The following is a 19301-nucleotide window of genomic DNA, read 5'->3' as shown; positions in this document are numbered from 1 at the left end:
TTATATATACAGTATGTGTGTTAACAAGGGCCAGTGGTCATTATTTTTATTTATACAATTGGCAAGTTAGAGAGTCTATTTTCTATTTACAAAAAATAGCCTCATATTCTGGTCTGATGCAATATGAGTGCAAGAAGCTACTTTGAACCAATCACTGCAGGGAATACTGGGCAAGAACTTCCACCCTGTTAACAACCCATGGAAAAGTAAACTTTATTCACTATAAACATAGCTTCCATCACGTTTAGATGACTGGTGTGACACATTATTAGTTTATAGCCTCTAACCAATTATAGTAAACTTATGAATGGTCATGTATCATAAAATAGATTTGAATTTAGAGTGATTTACATATAAAACAGGATAAAACTATTTTCAGACATCTCAATTATAGTCAGACAAGCAGCAGCATGATATGTAGTTTAAACTTAAATCTAATGATTTGACTTCAGGCAGGTTTTCCATTCCCCTGCCAAATACAGCCAGAGATGAATGTACATTTTTCTGGTAATAAACCAAACATTCTGACTCAAGTGTACAATTGCAGTAGTGATTACAATCTTTTAATCATCTTTTAAAGCTGATACAGGGAGTTGTATTTCAATTAACATAATATGACTCACTAGCTGCCCTTGTGATTAGAGTTAAGTTATTTCAGTATTGAAGTCTTTATTCATATGTTTTTGTACCAGTGCCTTACTTATCTCACATTGGAGCACTGAAAGCACAGTCACTGTGACTGATTTGACAACTCGTGTTTTACATGAAAATGTTGTTATTCCACCTCCAGTGGCTTTATAAAACTACCTTTCATTCTATTTATGAACTCAATTATCCTTTATACTCATGCTGAATGCACAGCTGTTAATAGTCGCCGAAAAACTTGACAAACGGCCTCAATCGGAAAGACGGATGTGTCATGTGGGTGGGACGCCCAATTCACAAGGCTGATTTAAAGAATATGTTTAAAACTGAGCTTGAATACACAGAGTAAACAGACAGACGGCAGCAGAGGGACAGAAAGTGAGACATCGATTAATGCCAAGGCTGGTCCATTGCAGAGCACCTTTGGAGTGAATATGACTGCAGGGCTTTAAGTGATTTATGTAGTAGTGCAACAGCAAATTACATCTCATTACTTCTCATTGTGGCAATAAGCTGTTCTGTCATTCTTCTATATTTGTTAGTGCAGCACATAAATATTACAGATGAGACACTAGGTAGCAATTTGGGATACGGCTAATGACTTCTCATCTGCTCGTGTGAGTAAACAGCAAACAGAGAGGAGGAAGGAGACCAGAGGAAGACATGAAACACATGCACGCATTCAGAAATAAAATATACTCATATCTTTAAAGTCCAGAAATGAAAAATCCATACATCTAAATAGCTATGTGTGACAAGACTCAGGACTTGGCACTGATGTACAACTGAGCACTAATTCTGAAAGAGTCACAGCTCATTCATATACATTCAAACAATGGTTGATATGATAGAGATATGATATGAGACAGTTTTATTGTGTCTGCATCATGAACATGAGACATAGCACATACAGAACACATTCTGCTGTTTTTACAGAGTGGGGAATACATTTATAAATGCTACTGTCTCTAAATGGGTAAGTGTTGTCACAGTGTTTAGGGATCTTAAAATAGCTGACATAGACTTTAAAAACCTAATAGAAGCAAATGGATTTTTTTAAGGTCAATGTAAAATTTTGACTACAAATATAATGTAGAGGAAATTATTTCATACGTGAGTCAATGTGTTTCTGGTTTCCTGCTTTCACAAGCCATGCTTAATGCCAATTGCATAAAGGACCATGTGGCTGCAGGTTTTCATTCCAACCAAGCAGGAACACACCAGGCTTGACCCATTTAATCAACTGATCTCAGTCTTCAGACAGCTGATTGGTTGGAAGAAAAATCTACAGGCACATGACTCTTTATGGAATAGTTTGGACATGCCTGCTTTATATCTGACCATATCAGTATCATGCACAACAAAGTATACAATACGTCTAGTTGTAAGTTATAAGCTCCTCCCTACCCAAATAGAAAGTGGAAAACCCTCAAATATATGTTAACACAACAGCACTCCAAGCCAAAAGAAAGTGTGCACCTGCAACCCATTAGGTCCTCTTGTATTTCTACAACCAGACCACTTCCTGTCTCATCAACTGAGCCAAGGTCACACCTTGGCTTCTGTGTCGAGCATCCAACATACACACCATCTGGCCCAGTATCACCTTGTCCATTTACCTTCCCGTGCACACATAAAAACACAGTCTGTTATGTGAACCTTTGCTGAAAACAAATGGTCACCCATACGCACCTGTCAGCCCAGGTGCTGTCTGTCTCACCATACCGTAATACACAAATGCGTTAAGGTATGGTGAAGTAAGAATATACATACATTACTGAGGATTTTCAAACTGGGCCATTTCACTGTCACCACAGAAAAATCGTGATATGAGTCTGTATGTTCAGTATGCCAACAAGCCCTGTAGAGAATTGGGTAGCAGTGGTAGTCTGTATGTATCTATGGGTACATTGGACCTGGGCATGAGGCCAGCGTTACAGCATGCAGCCTGCTCTATCCTTCCATACCCAGTTTAACATCACAGCATAATTAAAAGGGACTTGGCAGCCCCCCTAACAGCAAATTTCATAGTCCCTTGCATTAGGCTGGAACTGGGTGGAGAGGCACGCATAGAATATCACACTGAAAATGTTGTGGATGTCAAGGAAGCCAGGCAACATAACTAGGTTTCTCAGGATCCCACCCCCAAAAAGTATATTTCTTTCTCCCTGACTGCACCACTGCACATCAAGGACTATGTTTCACTGCTGCATGCTTTTCGACTTTCTAATCTAGAGGAATGTCTACCCAATCAGCTCTTTGGTCTACTACAGTAACTGTGTCATAGTGAGAACATCGGTGGCTGTTTCAGATGTGAGTATCCAGTATTAAGTCCACCCCAGTGCTTCTTCAGATGATGCAAAACTTGCTTGTACATCCACCCCAACATGCTAAATCATTAGCATGCACAGTAGCCAGCTAAATAATTAACAGCTAGAAAGAGGGAATGTTCAACAAATTCTTCTCTGGCCCCTGAAGATATTAAAAAGACCCTGAATCCACTGAAGTGCTACAAACAAATAGCTCTACTTGTGCATGACATAATAATGTTACTGAAATAGACTCTTTGATTTTTTTGCTTTTTAGTTATTTGGTGCTTAATCATCACTCCTTTCAAACCAATGGCCTTCAGGTACAGTGCTGTCTTTGTTGTCAGATTGTTTTTTTGTTGTTTTTTTAGTTTTCCTCAAATTATCTATCCACTTGTTAGGAAAAAAACATATCACTAAATGAATGAATAAACATGAATTCATATACACAGAATAGTCTTGTAATACCAGACAATGAGAAGTCTCTGCCTACTGAAGTGTGAAAGATCTAGAGATAATGCACAGTAGTTGCGTAAATGGCAGCTCGACTTTAATGCTATCAAACCTACAACCTCTATATTAGTTAAGGACTTTCTAGAAATGACGCTTTCCCAACACTCTCCTCTGTGGTAAACTGTGTGTCGCCACCCAAATATGAAGGGATGCTCGAAAGACTTTAGATTTATTTAGCTTTTTAGTTATTTGGTGCTTAATCCTCACTGCTTTCAAACCAATGGCCTTTAGATACAGTGCCATCTTTGAACTTGAATTTTCTACAGATTGTCCAAAAAACATAGAACATATCAGTAAGTGAATGAATAAACATGAATACATAATAGTCTTGTATAACAGTTTCAGAAGTGTGGTGGTATCTGATGCATGGTACTTGCATGACAGGCAGCCAGATGTTAACTCAAACAGATTTATGCTACTTACATTTTGTCTAGGACACACCTTTCAGGAAATTATGTTCTCCCTCCATTCCTTTCTGTAGTAAACTGCACGTCACCGCCTGAATATGAAAGGTCACCCTAAAGACTTTGGAGTGGTTCTGCAATGTAGGATTTTTGGTTGTTGTCTTACTCTCTAATTGTTTCAACCCAATTTTAACAATGAAACCTGGGAGAGAGTCCTCAGTCTCTAAGAGTGAAATATTCAGAGACTGAACCTGTCTAATCAATCTAATGTACTATTATGATTCAGCAAAAGTTACATAGTGCTCCTTTAATCCTCCTGTTATCTTCCCATCGACTGTGATTTTGTGCTCCCTTGTCAAAAGTGACCCAGTTTATTAACTTATTAACACAGGTTTTATGCATATTTTGGGTAAATTAATGTGAATAGGCCTCATTTAAATGCAATTATACCTTATTTTTGAGTTATTTTTGAGTCCTCTTAGGTCAAATTTGGCTTAAGGACAACAGGAAGTTTAATATTGGCCACTTTAGACAAACAGGATTACATAAATACTAATGTGCAAAGTGAATATTTAATCTTACTGTTATTCATTTGTATGCATGAACAACAATTTACCTTCCCAATCCACTCCTTTTACTCGTTTTCCAACTCTTTTTGCTATGACACAATGCATTACAGTACATTACTGAACCAGACTGCATCAGAGCACATATCACTCACCATAGCAACATTCTAATCATCAAAACAAGAATGCAACAATGCTATATTTCTTATTGTATCTTACTTGTCTTTCATTGGCTCTCTCCTGCTGTTTGTGTGCAGAGGCTAACGTTATTGCCTCGTTAGTTTACAGCTGCCTCTCCATCATCATCATCCAGGCAAATGGCTTCATGCATTACATAGTCGTACGGGCCGTTTTGGAAAGGGTCCCTATAAATAATGACTAGGAGTGAAATGGAAACTATGGGGAAAAAGCTGTTACTTTTTTTTTTGTGTCGCCATGCAGTGTCTATCTGCGTTGTTCACAATGTGCTGCGTCTGAAATATGCATGAGGCAAAATGTGTCCCTGCTATAGCTGCTGCGACAGAGTGCTAAAGCAAAGAAGGAAGGGGAGAGAAAAGATTGATTTTTTCTTTTCTTTTTTTTTTGGCAAGATGAATCTTAGAAATAGGGCAACGTTATGACATTTGTATCACTGCCTCTTTGTGCAGTAGCTTGTTGCTGTAATTTGTGGAACTACAATGGCTTGTTGGCAGTTTGCCGAAGGTTCAAATGTCCTTCATTTATTATTCAGGAAAAGAAAAAAAACATAAAATAAGCTGCTTATTTATTTATTGTAATGAAAGTGTCATGAATATGTATGAGGAGTTATCAATGCCTTCACAAAAAGATGTCTGCCTGCTCCGCTGACAAATCCATTCTCAGTGTATGTGCAGTCAAGGTTTTAAATTTCCACATCACGCCTGCACATATGTGTTTAACTCACATTCAAGGTCAGGACAGAGAAACTTTGCTGAAACTATGCTGAAGCATTTGCTTCTAACACCTACCATTTACATAAGTCACAATGAAGTCACAATATTTTGAGTGGAACAGGACTTTAATTACAGGTCTGGAGAGGAAGCAAAGCACCCTTACATTCTGCCTTACTGTCTAAAAGAAGCATCCTATACCTAATTCTGAGTGCCAACCCAGATAAGACTATGATTTAGAGATATATATAGAGCAACGCTATGATGTTCTAAAGAATTCAACTACTGATGATGAGCTTGATGGAGGGGCAAATATCAAAGTTCAGCTGAATTTCACTTGCATACAAATGAGCTGGGACAAACTTTAATATCAGATATACTTTGATGCTGTTATTGTTGCATCATTTTGCTTTGTACTACAAAATAAAGATGGCTGAGGGAACTCATGTCACTGTTTTCCAGCATCTTCAGTATCAACTGTTAATTTAGTGAAATGATTTTGATCTCCTTTCTGCTGCTGTGCATCCACAAGTCCAAACTAGAGGATAAGACTAACCCTTTTAAAAATGTGAGGGAGGCTGAGTATACAAGAGCCCACAAAAGCCTGCTATCAACCTTCAGAATATCAAGCACACCAGTGCATTATTCACTTTTGGCTAACATTTCATGTTCCTATGAGAGGAGAAGAGACTCTGCTAACTCCATCAGTAATAATACTTCTATCTGACTCCCCCCCCCTCTTTTTTTCCTAAATTGCTTTCTTTGCTTTACTTAATAATATGGTTTACTCTAATCAGTGTTTTGAAGGCACCCTGTTGTGATAAAGTCATTATTCTGTACCTCAATCTCAGTTTAATTGCTGGAAGCACAAAATGTACTGAAGCTTTATTTAGACAGTAAAACTGAGAACTGGAATAAATGATTAATTATCAGTTATTTAGTAAATATCTAATCTCATTCATACTGCATTCAAGTCTGATTATGATACAGATGTTTCCAGTTGCATGAAGTCATAATTCTCAGTGCCACGCCTCTCTGCCTCTGCCTCACCTTGCTGTTTAATGAGTCTCACAGTCTCCATCTCTTCTCTCTGTTCATGTCCCCCCTGTCTGTCACCTTGTCTCCTGTCAGAATTCTAACTACCACACATACCCAAACTGTGTGATTTTAAATAAATGAATTCCAGCCAAAATCCACCTGTTTAAAAGCTCATCCAGCTGAAAACTCTTCACCCTAACAAGCTGCAAAATCAGGTGCATGTCACCCCCGTCCTGCCTGTAATTACTGCTGCTGCTGCTTTCCAGAGGCTGGAAATGGAGGGTGATCCTCACAGTAGCCACCACTGTACTCTGTACCAACCAGTTGGCTGGTTGGCTTCCCTGGTAGTGAGGAGAGACGAGCTTTGGTTTTGATTCCTATATAAAGCTTGGGTACAATTATTGCCTCCATATATTTAATCTCTATTAAGTCTGAGATTGCTCTATATTCCATTAGTCAGAACCGAAATAGGAAAAAATGTCCTTCTTTTATAATAATGCACCTCATAAATGGAATAATCTGCAAAAGGCCTTCAAATGAGATTTTTTAAACCATCAATACAGCTGTTAAAAAGCCTTATCTCAGACCTTGTTTTATTTGATCGTAAATGTTTCTAACTTTACTGTATCTTAACTCTGTATTTAATGATTGTTTTATTTTATATTTTTTTATTTTTCCTAATATGTTCCTTCCTATTCTTTTGTTTTATATAATATTGTTTTGTGTGTTGTATTGCTGTTAATGTTTACTGTAACTGTAATAGTAATAATAATAAAAGAAACATAATGCTATAGTATTAAATATGTTTTTATCAACATATGAAGTAAGAGGTTTGTTATTATGGATGTATAGTATCCATAATATGATACAGTATGAGCACATTCACTCACATTCCTGTTTACTGTACAACATCTTTAAGATAACTGGCATTATTAACATGATTATGTTTAGGCAACTTAAATAACCTTGTTACACTCTTTTTAGTTGTTTATTGTGTATTACTGTTGGCATGCTTGCCTTTAATTGACTTTTAAAGTGCAGAAAGACATGAAACGGATGTATGAGAAGACCTTACATGCAACTAGAGTCTGCAGTTGTGTTTTTTTGTAACCTAAAGCTAAGACTCTGTTCTCCTGTGATTTGTATGCCCACTGTCCACCTTCATGACCTTTCTATGACTTTAATGCAGTCTTTGACTCACTTCCCCAGTGGGAAAGAAACCTCCAAATTCCTTCAAAATTGTATTTTTCTTGACTTTCCTCCATCTCTCTGTGCTGTGTCTAATTATACTTTAGAATCAGTAGGAGGTCAAGTGGGGCTGAAAATGACAAGTCCACCACCTGCCAGGCAGCCAGCGCGGCACAGAGAAAAGATAGGATAGTCAGCCAAGCTTTGACACAAAAGTCTGTCAGAGGGTGGAGAGGGGTTGGGGGGGAACTTTAAACTCTCCTTACACCCCCCCCCCCCCCAAATCCACGCATCCATGCAGACAGACACTGACACGCACGGGCACAACACACCGGCACAAGGAAAAAAAAAAACAGCGCGAAGAAGTTAAGTGGTGAGTGGAGGTGACAGAGCCCCTCAAGGGAGACCCAAAACACAAGAAGGGGCCATGACTGTTCCTGCCTTCTATTTCCCCTTCGCTCTGTTTGTGTGTGCGACTGAGTGTGTGCGAGTGTGTGTGTGTGTGTGTGTCCTCCTTCAACAAGTACAAAATTGGGACAAAGCCGGAGGAATAAGAGAGGAAAAAGACAAGAGGACAGAGAGATAGAGAGATAGAGAAAGTGAGACGTTGGAGGGGTGAATAGGTCAGGATGGATAGAGAGAAAAGGCCAACCTGTGCAGAGAAGGATGGAGAGAAAGAGAAACAAGGAAGGACAAGAAAAGGGAACGCTGAAAAATTCCCCTTCTGTGAAGTCGTCTGCATCTTGATGACATTCCCATCTAAAACGACGGCAGCGACGGCTTCTTCTTCTAAATCCCTCCGGAGAGGAAACGCCGCTCGGAAAAAAATATCAGAATAATGCAACATGTTGAAATATTTCCGGAACTATTTGAGATATTAAAGAGCGTGAGCGCGCGCTGGGAAATGGCCTAGTTTGCCGTTTAAATGTCCTAGTTTGGATTTTAAAAGCCTGATGCTTAATTCAACAGAAAGTAAACATAAATGGAATCCCAACCCACCACAGAGACACCTTACTGAGACACTCTCTTCTTTTTCTCTCTCTCTCTCTCTTTCTGTCTTGCTCTATCTGACAGCGTTGAAGGGTGAACAATTAATTCAGTTGTAGAGACAAATACTACACAAGCCGAGCACAGTTTATTCTGCTCTACTGTTAAGTTAATGGGGAATAATACACACTTTCACCATGTTCTAATGATACTGGCCTGATTTCTACACACTGATGAGCTGTTCCACATACATTCCAGTTTGATCCCCCCCTTTCATTTTTTTTTTTTTACTATAAGACACATTTTATAGCGGTGTGTGTGTTACCCTTTTGAGCTCCAGCTCTGCTCCACACAGCTGGAGGCTTGTTTTCAGAAAGCTTTTTATTTTGCCACTATTTTCTAAAGGCTTCATATACGAGGTACATTTAAGACACTGAGGTGACAACTAAATATAAAAAAGAAAGAGCAACTGAAAGCTGTTACAAAAAGGGAAAATAAAACACCCAGACGCTGCCATGGCTTAATATTGTCAGTTTGTGATGCTTCGTATAGTTGAAGAGTTGTAATTTGTGTTAAATGAACTTTCCTCCACCCCCCATGCCCCTCCTCGCCCTTCTTGCATGAATTTCTACATCAGCTTGTGTTTTTCTGTTACCCATAATGCCTTATGACATCCTGCAGAGTTGAGGCATGAACATGCCTGCAGTCTGCCGTGGGTTGAGATGGAGAGAAATCTCAAGAACAAGCAAGAAGGAGAGAAAATGGTTCAACATAAGCAAAGAACATGAGTGAGTGAAAGCATTCTCATAGTGGATAGTTACTAGAATAAAAAAACACCATTACTTTTCAATACTGGTGATAATGTCATGTCTAAATTAACACATCACCACTAAAATAGCACTTTCCCCTCAAGTAAAGTAGGCTCCTATAATGTTACTTAAGAAAACAATGAAGTAATATTAATTGAACACTTTTATTAGTTACTGTATCAGTGTTAAATGATGTCATAGCTGAGCTCAGCTGTGCAAGGGCTTTGTTTAGATAACATTAACATTACATAAACATTATATAAACATATATGGACCTATCATTTGGATGAGGAGATATCCCATCAAAGTAAACAATACTGCATCTGCTGCTGCTTGACAGTTTGATTCCACACTATTTTGTCATGAAATATTGAGGTTTGATAACCTGCCCTACAGTACATACAGTATGATGCAATAATCTTTATTGCAGTATTTATAGCAAAAAAGATTCTGAACTTCAATTCCAAGGCAATTTCTGCAGTAAGATATCTTTTAATGTTTTTTATTATAATTATCAGCATACATTTACCAGTTTAGGTAACATTAATACTGTATTATGTTCTTATATAAAAGTGTTTCTGAACATTTAAATTCATTGTTTGCATCGCTCCTTACCAGCTTGGTGATTCTTGAGAATTTAGCTAAAACAGATTTTAATACTGAATAGAGAAAAATTCAAATGTAAAGAAACATATATGTTTATAGAACAAGGTCTCAGCTAACCTTAACTCACTACTGAAACACATCACATATAATATGATACGAAAGCTTTATGTTAATCTATAACGTTTTTTGTTTACATCTTAGAAATTTGATTTTTTGCAAAGTGTTCATTGTTCAAATTCAAATTTGAACAATGTTTGAAGTGTCATTTTTGAAATGTATTGTACTTTGAAAGTCACTACTGAAACATCCCATGTTTCAGTAGTGACATGCATACTTAGTTTCAATACATAATAGCAGGATCTTTTTTGGTTGGGGGGCAGCAGTTTGCACAAGTTCAGTAGAATGGTCCATATAGCAATGTTTCAGTGCAACTTCCTAACTTATCATTAATATTAAATATACAAAAACACAATTTTGGACATCAAAAAACACATTTGTATGCTAAAGAAACTTGAATAAATGAACTACACTGGAGGAACAGATTGTAATGTAAAACAAAGACTTCTCTCTGATGGTGGTGACAGTTGTCTAATTACACTAAACAATTCCAACTATTTCACCATCCAAGTCGGTATTTCCTCTCCAAATTGCCACGATAAACAACTATTTGTATTGTTATTGCTTTGGCACTGCCATGTCTTTCCATCAGATGCTTTAGGTGCTGTGACACAGAATGGACAGAAAGCACAGCAGGATGAAGAAGTGACTTGTACAGTTTGGTCTCTGTGGAGAGGTTGAACATCGTGTCAAACACTGTCATTCTCCAATGCTGTATTTGTTTGTCAGCAGTCACTGGTGCAGCATCGTGGCAGAATTCCTCAACCATCTGGGTGATTGTTTGAATGTTTTAGTGGGCTTTCCTCTCACTAAGCTTTCTCTTTTGCAGTGCAGTGTGTTGTACATCCGCCTCAAACTTCTGTGTCTGCTCTATTAAAGAATATTTCTTAAAGAGTTAAGATGATTTTTGTGCTCGTTTAGGATTAGATTCGTAAATGAGAGTGTTATGGAGGAGCAGGGGTATCATGATGAGTAGGAGGTTTGAATTTGCATTTATTTCTTGGTGATATAAAGTGTTTTTATCTCTAGTTTTTGCTCATGTTGCCAATGCTTCTTCAGTTTATTCCCATCTTTTATTGTTTCTTCAAGTTTAGTTTTCAAAGCTTTCATCTCTCTTGAGTATCTTGCTCTGGTTTTCTATCCCCACCCCCACCCCTCCTCCTGCTTACAGACGACCTACTGTGAGCTGGCTCATGTATAGTCAGATCTAACAGACTATGTTAAGGCTTTTTCTGGATGCCCTTTCTCCAACTCTCTCTTGACTCTTGCTATATACATTTTCAAACCTTTCTCTGCTCTCTTTCATTCAAATATCTGATTTGAATCAAATTTTCTTTTCCACCCTCTGCTCCTCTTCTTCTCTCTTTGCTTTTTCTTTCTCAGGTATGTCTCCTGTAGCTCTGACTCACTTAACATTTTCTCTATTTGTTTATTTTTCAGTGTTCCTTCACTCTTCCACTGATATATCTGCTGCCAAACCTGTGATCATGAATTATATTCAAGCTTACACTGAAGATGATTCCCCTCTCTTATTAGCTGCCTCAAGCCTCTACTTACAGCCTCTACTCTACTAACAACACATTACATTTAAAATAATTATACCCTCACAAAACAGACATTGTGGACAGGTCATGGTTGTCACGGTAACAACAACAATACTATATGTAAGGTTAACTTTTAGGAGCTTATGTGACCTTGTTGAGGGTGTGTGTGTGTGTGTGTGTGTGGGAGGGGGGGGGGCTGACAAACATAAAAAACAATGTCATTTGTGCATTAGACCCTCTCACATGATCTCCAATGATATTATTAATTTTCAACACAACATAATTAAGAAAAGGCAGCTACAAAATATAATTGGAAGTTTATGATATTCAACAAACTGTGGCTTCTTCAGTCTTTTATTTTGTATTTTGTGTAATGTGGAGTTCCAGTTTTGTCCTTACATAAAACATGAAGATCCAAAAGAGCTGAGACAGATTTGCAGCAATGATTCTTCCTAATACACTCGTTTCTATGATCTCACAACATAAATGCTTTTTTTTTTTTTTTTTTTGTGGCTCAGACTTTCTCATCATTTGACTCTTTTTTTTGTTCAGCTAGCCTCCATCACTGAGAAGCAAGGTTCTACTGCATTTACTGGAATTTTTAAAAACACAGTGCAGAGAGAGAAAGGACCAACCGCAGCGCTGCTACCTCTGATCTCATTACAGAGACCCACAATCCCAGTGTGTGATAACTTAATGACCGTCCTGTATCCCAGACACATCACAAACACTTCTTTTTAACCACACAAGACTTCTTTTGAACCGGGGCGAGGTACAGGACAGTTTAAAAAAAAAACAAAAAAACTGTCCTCGTGGACGAGAGATCAGTCCCCACAGCAATTACACTCTTCCTCGCTCTCTTTCACCGCTGCTCTATTGTTCCCCCTCTCACTTTGTCTTTATCCTTCTTCCTCTAATCTAACTCGCTCCCCCTTCTCTGGCCGCTCTTCATCACTGTCCATCTCTGGCTCTCTTCCTCTCACCTCCCTTAACATTATGTCTCTTTGATCAACATGAACTCTGCTCATGATTAGTGGACAGAGGGACACTGACAAAAGCTCTTCAGAGTCTTCTGCTGGCTGGATGTTGAAGAAAATGCCTCCTTTATAGAAATCCTTTGTGCTAAAAATCCCTTATTAAACCATGATGTATGTAGTCTACCACCACTTCTCCATGGGTCACTGATGTTTTTTTGTGTCTATGTGGTTTATTTTAAATTTAAAGGGGTTAATGTGAAAATAAACATATGAATAACTTGAACACATTCTTTTTTTGTGGACCCAGCATCAAATTTCTGCTTTTAATCCATTTTGAGAGAATATATTAGAGGATTATGGTAAACATGTCTAAGTGGTGTAACCATAAAAACTTTGTACCAAATAATTCAACTTGCTTAAAATACTAAATTCTCAATAAAACACGATATCAACTAGTTTGGCATGATCCAACATTATAACTTTTATATTAAATAAAGCTAATGGAATACAATTGTTTTAAATATTACATTTAATCTGGAGAATCATGGAGATCAGGAAACATTTACACTTTTTAAATGATTAGTATAAGTCCACTTAAATACACTGTAGGTGGATACAATATTGAATATGTATCATTATTTTGTGGTTACACCATTTGACATTTTCAGGAGCATTCAGTCTTACTTTTGGTTAAAAAAATGGTGCAAATGTCATTTCAAATGACATAAAACCAACAAAAATACAAAACTTTTAAAACTACTTTTAACATATTTTTGAATTGCTCATCTCACCAATCCTTATTTGTCACTGACCCACATATCTGTAACTAGAAAATATTCATAATCAGTGTTGATGGATCGTCAAGACTTATGTTTCCACATAGCTACTCGTGGTGTGTCTGCACCTGCAGCTCAAGGACGTGACACTTTTGGTCACACTGACTGAGAATACATTTCCAACCCCCGTCAGCGACCGCTTCACTGTGCCTGCACACATCCAGCCACGGAATTACCCGGTCAGTCACCATGATCTCTCCACTCACACCCACCAGGCTGCGCATCACTGACTCCGCTTTTGCGCTGCTGTCTCACTTGATAATGAGTGACGATCTGAAATAGCTTCTACCTCTGTAAAAAAGAAAAACTCCAGAAAGCTGAATAACTGTTAGTGGATCTAACACTGCATGATACCCTGACATCATATGCCTCTAGTAACTAATAGCTAAACTAAAATAATAAACAACACTGCTGCTGCTTTTTGTTTTCCAAATCAAATGTGTCTTTTAGATTGCATCGTTCAAAAAAAAAGAGCAGCAGCTGCAAATGTTACGCTATATGCATACGCGTTATACTGTTATGCATACTGATTCAAACACCCTATTGTTCATAATGAGCTATGCCATTTTGTGCAGTCATTCCCAAAATGCATTTCTCGGAAAATGTGTTCCCACTTCCATTTCTGTGTGGCCGCCACATAACACCCTGCAAAGCAGCACTCACTAAACCAGCTTAAATAGTAGTTTTAAACTATAAACACTATGAGAGGCTGTGTTGGTTTGATACCAGTTAGGGCCTGACCCATACTGGATTTCTGGGGCCGATGCCATTAAGGAGTAAAAAAATTCAATATCAATATAACGACCAATAATCTAAAATATACAAACACATAGAATATATACAGAAACACACATTTTTTTTCAAATGTTTAAGAACAAACTTATTTTTTTATAAAATTGACATCAGTGCACTGAAACAGTAAACTTCACTAGAAATTTAATACGTATATTAATTTTGAATTAGAAAAAATTATTAAATATAAATAAAATGCAGACTATAGCCGCATTTATCAGACAACATCAAGACTTATACTAATATATCTATAGGCCAATATCAGCAGACAATATTGGTTGACCGATATATCAGTCGGGTTCTAGTCCCAGTGGATCAACTTTTTTTATTAACCCGGATTGACCCTTTATTATTCGGACAAGGCTCTTTGGCATCCCCCCCATTGCGTCACAGCACTGTCCCCATTCAAATGAATCAGAGGGCTGCAGCCTAAGTCCAAAACTAATAAATAGAAACACTAGCTGTTATTCTTGAGGATGAAAAACACAATGAAAATTATGATTTTCATCTTTCATTTCAGTGCAATTAATACAGACCCTGATGAGCGTGAAGGCCAATGGCATCATTCACATAATATTCATAATCCTCAATCCTCATAAGCATTTGCACTCATGGTGTTTGTCTTACTCAGGTCTTTTAATGAGCAAGTGAGTCTTGGACTTTACTCATCTGACGGAGCACTTTTTGGCCAAATTATCATTCAGTGCACTTTTGATGCTGAATCCCATAAATACCAATGACTAGTATCGCTCACTTAAATTTCAGGTACATTAAGGAAAAATAAAACATATTCAAAGTGGCCTACATGCATTGATTTAAGTTAATTTATGTACATTTTAATTACAGACATAGAAGAGCAAGACCGACTGCATCATGCTTTGCCTAATGAAGTGCACACTCAGAGTGCTGCAGTAAGGCTGAGGGTGCTTCCCTGACATTTCACAAGAATATATTAAAGTGGGTAGTAAACTGAAGCCAGAGGAACAACAAGGCTACAGATCTGCCATCTTGCGTTCCCTCCTTTTATTTTTTTGTCTGTGTGCAAGATGCATTACTTTGTAGATCTAATCTCCTTTTTCTATAAACGACAAAAAAGGAACTGTCTGGGTCTTGATTTCCTAATGAAGATTATCTATGCTGTGTGACAAATATATAAGCTTCCATAATCTCCCAGTGTAAAAAAACATTTCTGCTCTCTGCGCATGTGTGCGCAAAACACACTTGAGCAGAAGAGAGGAAGGGGAAAAAAGAAGAGAAGAAGAGCAGGGAGGTTAGAGTGTACATGTATCTGTATAGTAAGAAGAAGAGGAATGTACACTAAGTGATAATGCAGGCCGCTGCCAAGACAATGACATTAACACCCAGACCTTATCAAGGACACTGTCAGCATCTGTGTCTCTCTCTCTATCTCCCACACACACACACACACACACACACACACACACACACACACACACACACATCAAGTGAGGGACAGGCTGAGAGACAGAGAGAGAAAGACAGAAGAGGAGGAGGAGGAGGGCATTATCTTGATGAAACAGTGCTTGATACAGTAACCCGAGCCAACCTGAACACAGCTCTGCTTTCTTTTAATGGAGATTACAGAGTCAAGGTCCAGCCTGAGCTCATCTTGTTTAACACTGAACACAACTACATCACCGTCAGTGTGTGTGTGTGTGTGTGTGTGTGTGTGTGTGTGTGTGTGTCAGTGTGTGTGTGTGTGTATCAATGTGTGTGTATGTGTGTGTGACAGTGTGCTTGATCTAATACGCTGCCATCTCCTCGCAAATCAGCGGTCATTACCACACACCTTCTGACCCCCCCCCCTCCCACCTTCCATTCGCCTGGCAGCCAATCGCATCCTCTGTTCTCTCTCCCACCGATCTTGCTGGCCAATGAGAGAGCACACAATCAGTAAAACCAGAGAGAGTGTGTGGTTACCTCGGCGTCAACGCAGGCATCACGAGGTCTACGTATTAGATGACTGATTCAGGGGATGTTGTTGCTATCTGCAGGACTTTAGGGGTTTTACAGAGTCCTGATGAATCTGTAAAGCTCACTTATACTCTCTTGCTATTCCTGGTTAAGAATTGGCCTTAAATGTATTTCCAGGTAGTATTTAAAAAGGTCCTACCTCTTCAATTTAGTATTCTCAGAACCTGCAGACACCCTGAGTCGACGATAATTCGTAGACCTCATGATTTGCTCTCAGCTGTACCACACCGTTCTTCTTTCTTTTCTTTTCTTTTTTGTCTTCCTATTTTCCAAGTTCTTCTTTCTGTGGCATTGTTTAGGTTGATCATACATACCTCCTTGTCTACATATTTTCTTGCCCGGTTTCCTGGCACATTCCTTGGATATTCTTTTGACTGTAAAAATGAATAGAAGACTAAAGAATAACATGGAGCCCCTGAACGCGCAATGCACACAGGAGCTGGCATGCACACACACACACACACACACACACACTGATATACGCACACATTCGCAAAGCTGATTGACTGAAAAAGGGGGAAAAAAGACTTAGGAGAGGAGGGGAAAGGGTGAAATAAAAAACAGAAGGAGGAAAGAATGAATCACACCAGCTCAATCAGCGCAGTATTCAGTCTATCGGTTTGGCCAGGCCAGTCATTCAGCCAGTCATCCAAATCAATTGGTGATGATCATGACAACGACTGTCTTGTTTAATGAACTGTAGCCATTGTGGCGGAGCACAATAGACTATGATGAGCTACAGACGGGAAGGAGGGGAAAGGGACTCTGCAGAGGAGGGCGGATAAGGTGATGAGGAGGAAGAAGGGGATAAGAGGAGGAAGTTTGAGGAGCATCAGAGAAGTATTTAGAAGGAGTAGAGGAAGAGGAAAATGGGCGGAAGATGACGGAGGCAGCTTTGGAGTAGGGTAAAAAATGGGTAAATTGGCTTGAATGGATGGCAAACACACACACTTCTCTATTTCACACAAGCACCCACACACTTCTGTACTATAAGCAGTGTCATGCACATTTAACATGCACAAAGTCATGCTTTCCTTCTATTGACAGACAGACAGACATGGACAGAGACAGGAATGCACTCTCTCATTGATAAAAACACACTGTGCTTTCTACTACAAGGTTGTGGGTTCAATTCCCTCCACCCACCTACTTCTCCACCCCCCAACTATCCCCACAACCACAACCACCCCCCACCCCCCACCCCGGGCCCGCAGGCTAACTCACCATCCTCAGTGGGGACATAGATGTTAAGATAGAGGCAGTCCTCGCTCTGGTCCTGGACATATGTGGACACTATGTCGATGCTGTTGGTGAACCACACCGGCAGCATCACATCCGGGAGGCGGCCCTCCACGATGCTCTGAGGGCACACTGGGGCAAAGTGTGTGGCGTTGCGGATCTCCGGCCACGACAAGGGCGGCTCAGGCGGCTGAAAGCGGTGCTCGCCGGTGGGTGGACTGGCGTAAGGGACGCCCAGAAACTGCACTACGGGACCAAGGATCTCGTTGTTGAGCTCCTTCTTGATGCCACGCAACTTGCCGTAAGTGGTCGTGACCACCGGGTCGTTCTCGTCGAGTTTCTGAGCCGACACGTTGGCCGGAGACGCTTGCAGTAGCAGGATACCCAGCCATATTAGAGAGGATACCCAACGGCCCAAGTTTAAGGAACCTTCGAGTCCTACACATCCCATCATTGTGCTGCCACCTTTGGCAGTCTGAAGTAACCGACAACCAGTCCTGGGATGGTGCCTGCACTGGGCCATCACTGCAACTCCTTGTTTCAACTTGTTCCTTTCTGGGTTTTTTTCCTTCACAAATTAAAATCCCTTATGTTCTCCCACTTACGCCATGCAGATGCAAACACAAACACACAACCACACTAAAATCACACTCACACACAGGCATAAGGAAGCAGGAAACTCCAGGGGGGGTGGGGTGGGGGGGGTGCGGGTTGTAGTCGTTAATGATCCTTTTTAAAATCCAGGCAGTGGAAACAATCCAGTGGAAATGTGGCAGCCATCAGTTTCACCCAGAGATCTTAGAATTATTCCTCACAATATGGAAAATATTCCTCACAAAGGCGCTGCTAACAACCGCAGCAACGAAGTAGACAATGGTGATGACATTGTGGTTAAGCGCAGCTGCTCAGCAGGTAGACAAGCCAGTCAGTAATACGGGTTTCCATCATTTTGGGGTGTTGGCAAGCAGACGGCCATGTACGGTGGCGGAAGCAGGAGCGGCGAAGCTGTGGTTGTCCTGGTTACGATCTGAGAAGTTCGGTCCAGTCCAAAGTGTATCCCCTGCAACACAAAAGAACAAAACAACAGTCAGCATTCACATGGAAAAGAATACATTCTTTATTCAGTCATCGTTATTTTATCTTCATTTGACCCATATGTCCACATCAATAATTTCGAGAGGAGCGTAGCATCCATTTATAGCACATGGCAGTAGGCGATATAACAGCTTAACAAGCAAGGTGTCTATGAGTATCCATGGTGACAGATGTTCCCCTGTTAGTGTAGCACGTTTGTCCTACAGTTTAATTTTATACGCCACCCTTAATGTTGAGAGCCCTCCTGAGCTGTCAGAGTGCCACTCTGTGCTGCTGAGTGGGGATTGTTTTGGGAGAGCGCCATAACGCTCAGATGCATTCCGCCAGTGCCAGCAAGACTTACGGCATGGCACGTGCCCCACAGAATAAAAGAAGTGGATATTGTGACAGATATTTAAATGCCAGGGCTCATTGGCAGTTCAGGACAGAAGTCTGCCCTTTATGTAATTAGGCAGAAAGTTGGGATGTGCAGGTTGAGGTGGAGAACAGGTGCTGAGTGGTAAGTATGACTTTCACGCAGGAGATTTGAGTGCATGTTCTGTCACACACCTGTAATCAATGTTCCACTTTTTATTAGTGGTAACTATTCTCCTTATTCTTAACCAAAGCATAGTAACAAGGCTGCATTAATACCCTCAGGGGCCTCTAGGCAGTGAAGCTCATATCCCACAAACATTTTTTACTTTATTCTCACTGGATAATGCTGCTATCAGGTGTAAACCTTGTAATTCCA

General features: G+C 39.7%; 1 protein-coding gene across 6 annotated transcripts in view; it reads right to left on the bottom strand.

Annotated features, from left to right (window-relative positions):
- nlgn1 (neuroligin 1) overlaps positions 1-17894 on the bottom strand; it is a 304952-nt gene extending 287058 nt beyond the window's left edge. The window contains exons 1-3 of one of the 6 annotated variants that reach the window (XM_053321683.1): positions 17459-17771; positions 13675-13693; positions 8747-8774 (exon numbers count right to left, since the gene is read on the bottom strand). In XM_053321683.1, coding sequence (XP_053177658.1) covers positions 8747-8774; positions 13675-13693; positions 17459-17564 — 153 coding nt within the window. In that variant the 5' untranslated portion in view covers positions 17565-17771. Of the gene's footprint in view, positions 1-8592; positions 8629-8746; positions 8775-13674; positions 13694-17435 lie in introns of all 6 variants that reach the window. The other 5 variants (XM_053321679.1, XM_053321677.1, XM_053321680.1 and 2 more) reach the window with 5 other exon arrangements.
- Between the last annotated feature and the right edge of the window lie 1407 nt (positions 17895-19301).

Source organism: Scomber japonicus, chromosome 7 (assembly GCF_027409825.1).
Source record: "Scomber japonicus isolate fScoJap1 chromosome 7, fScoJap1.pri, whole genome shotgun sequence".
Taxonomy (NCBI): Eukaryota; Metazoa; Chordata; class Actinopteri; order Scombriformes; family Scombridae; genus Scomber; species Scomber japonicus.
Note: the sequence above shows the minus strand (reverse complement) of the source record. Positions and strands in the feature narration are given on the sequence as shown.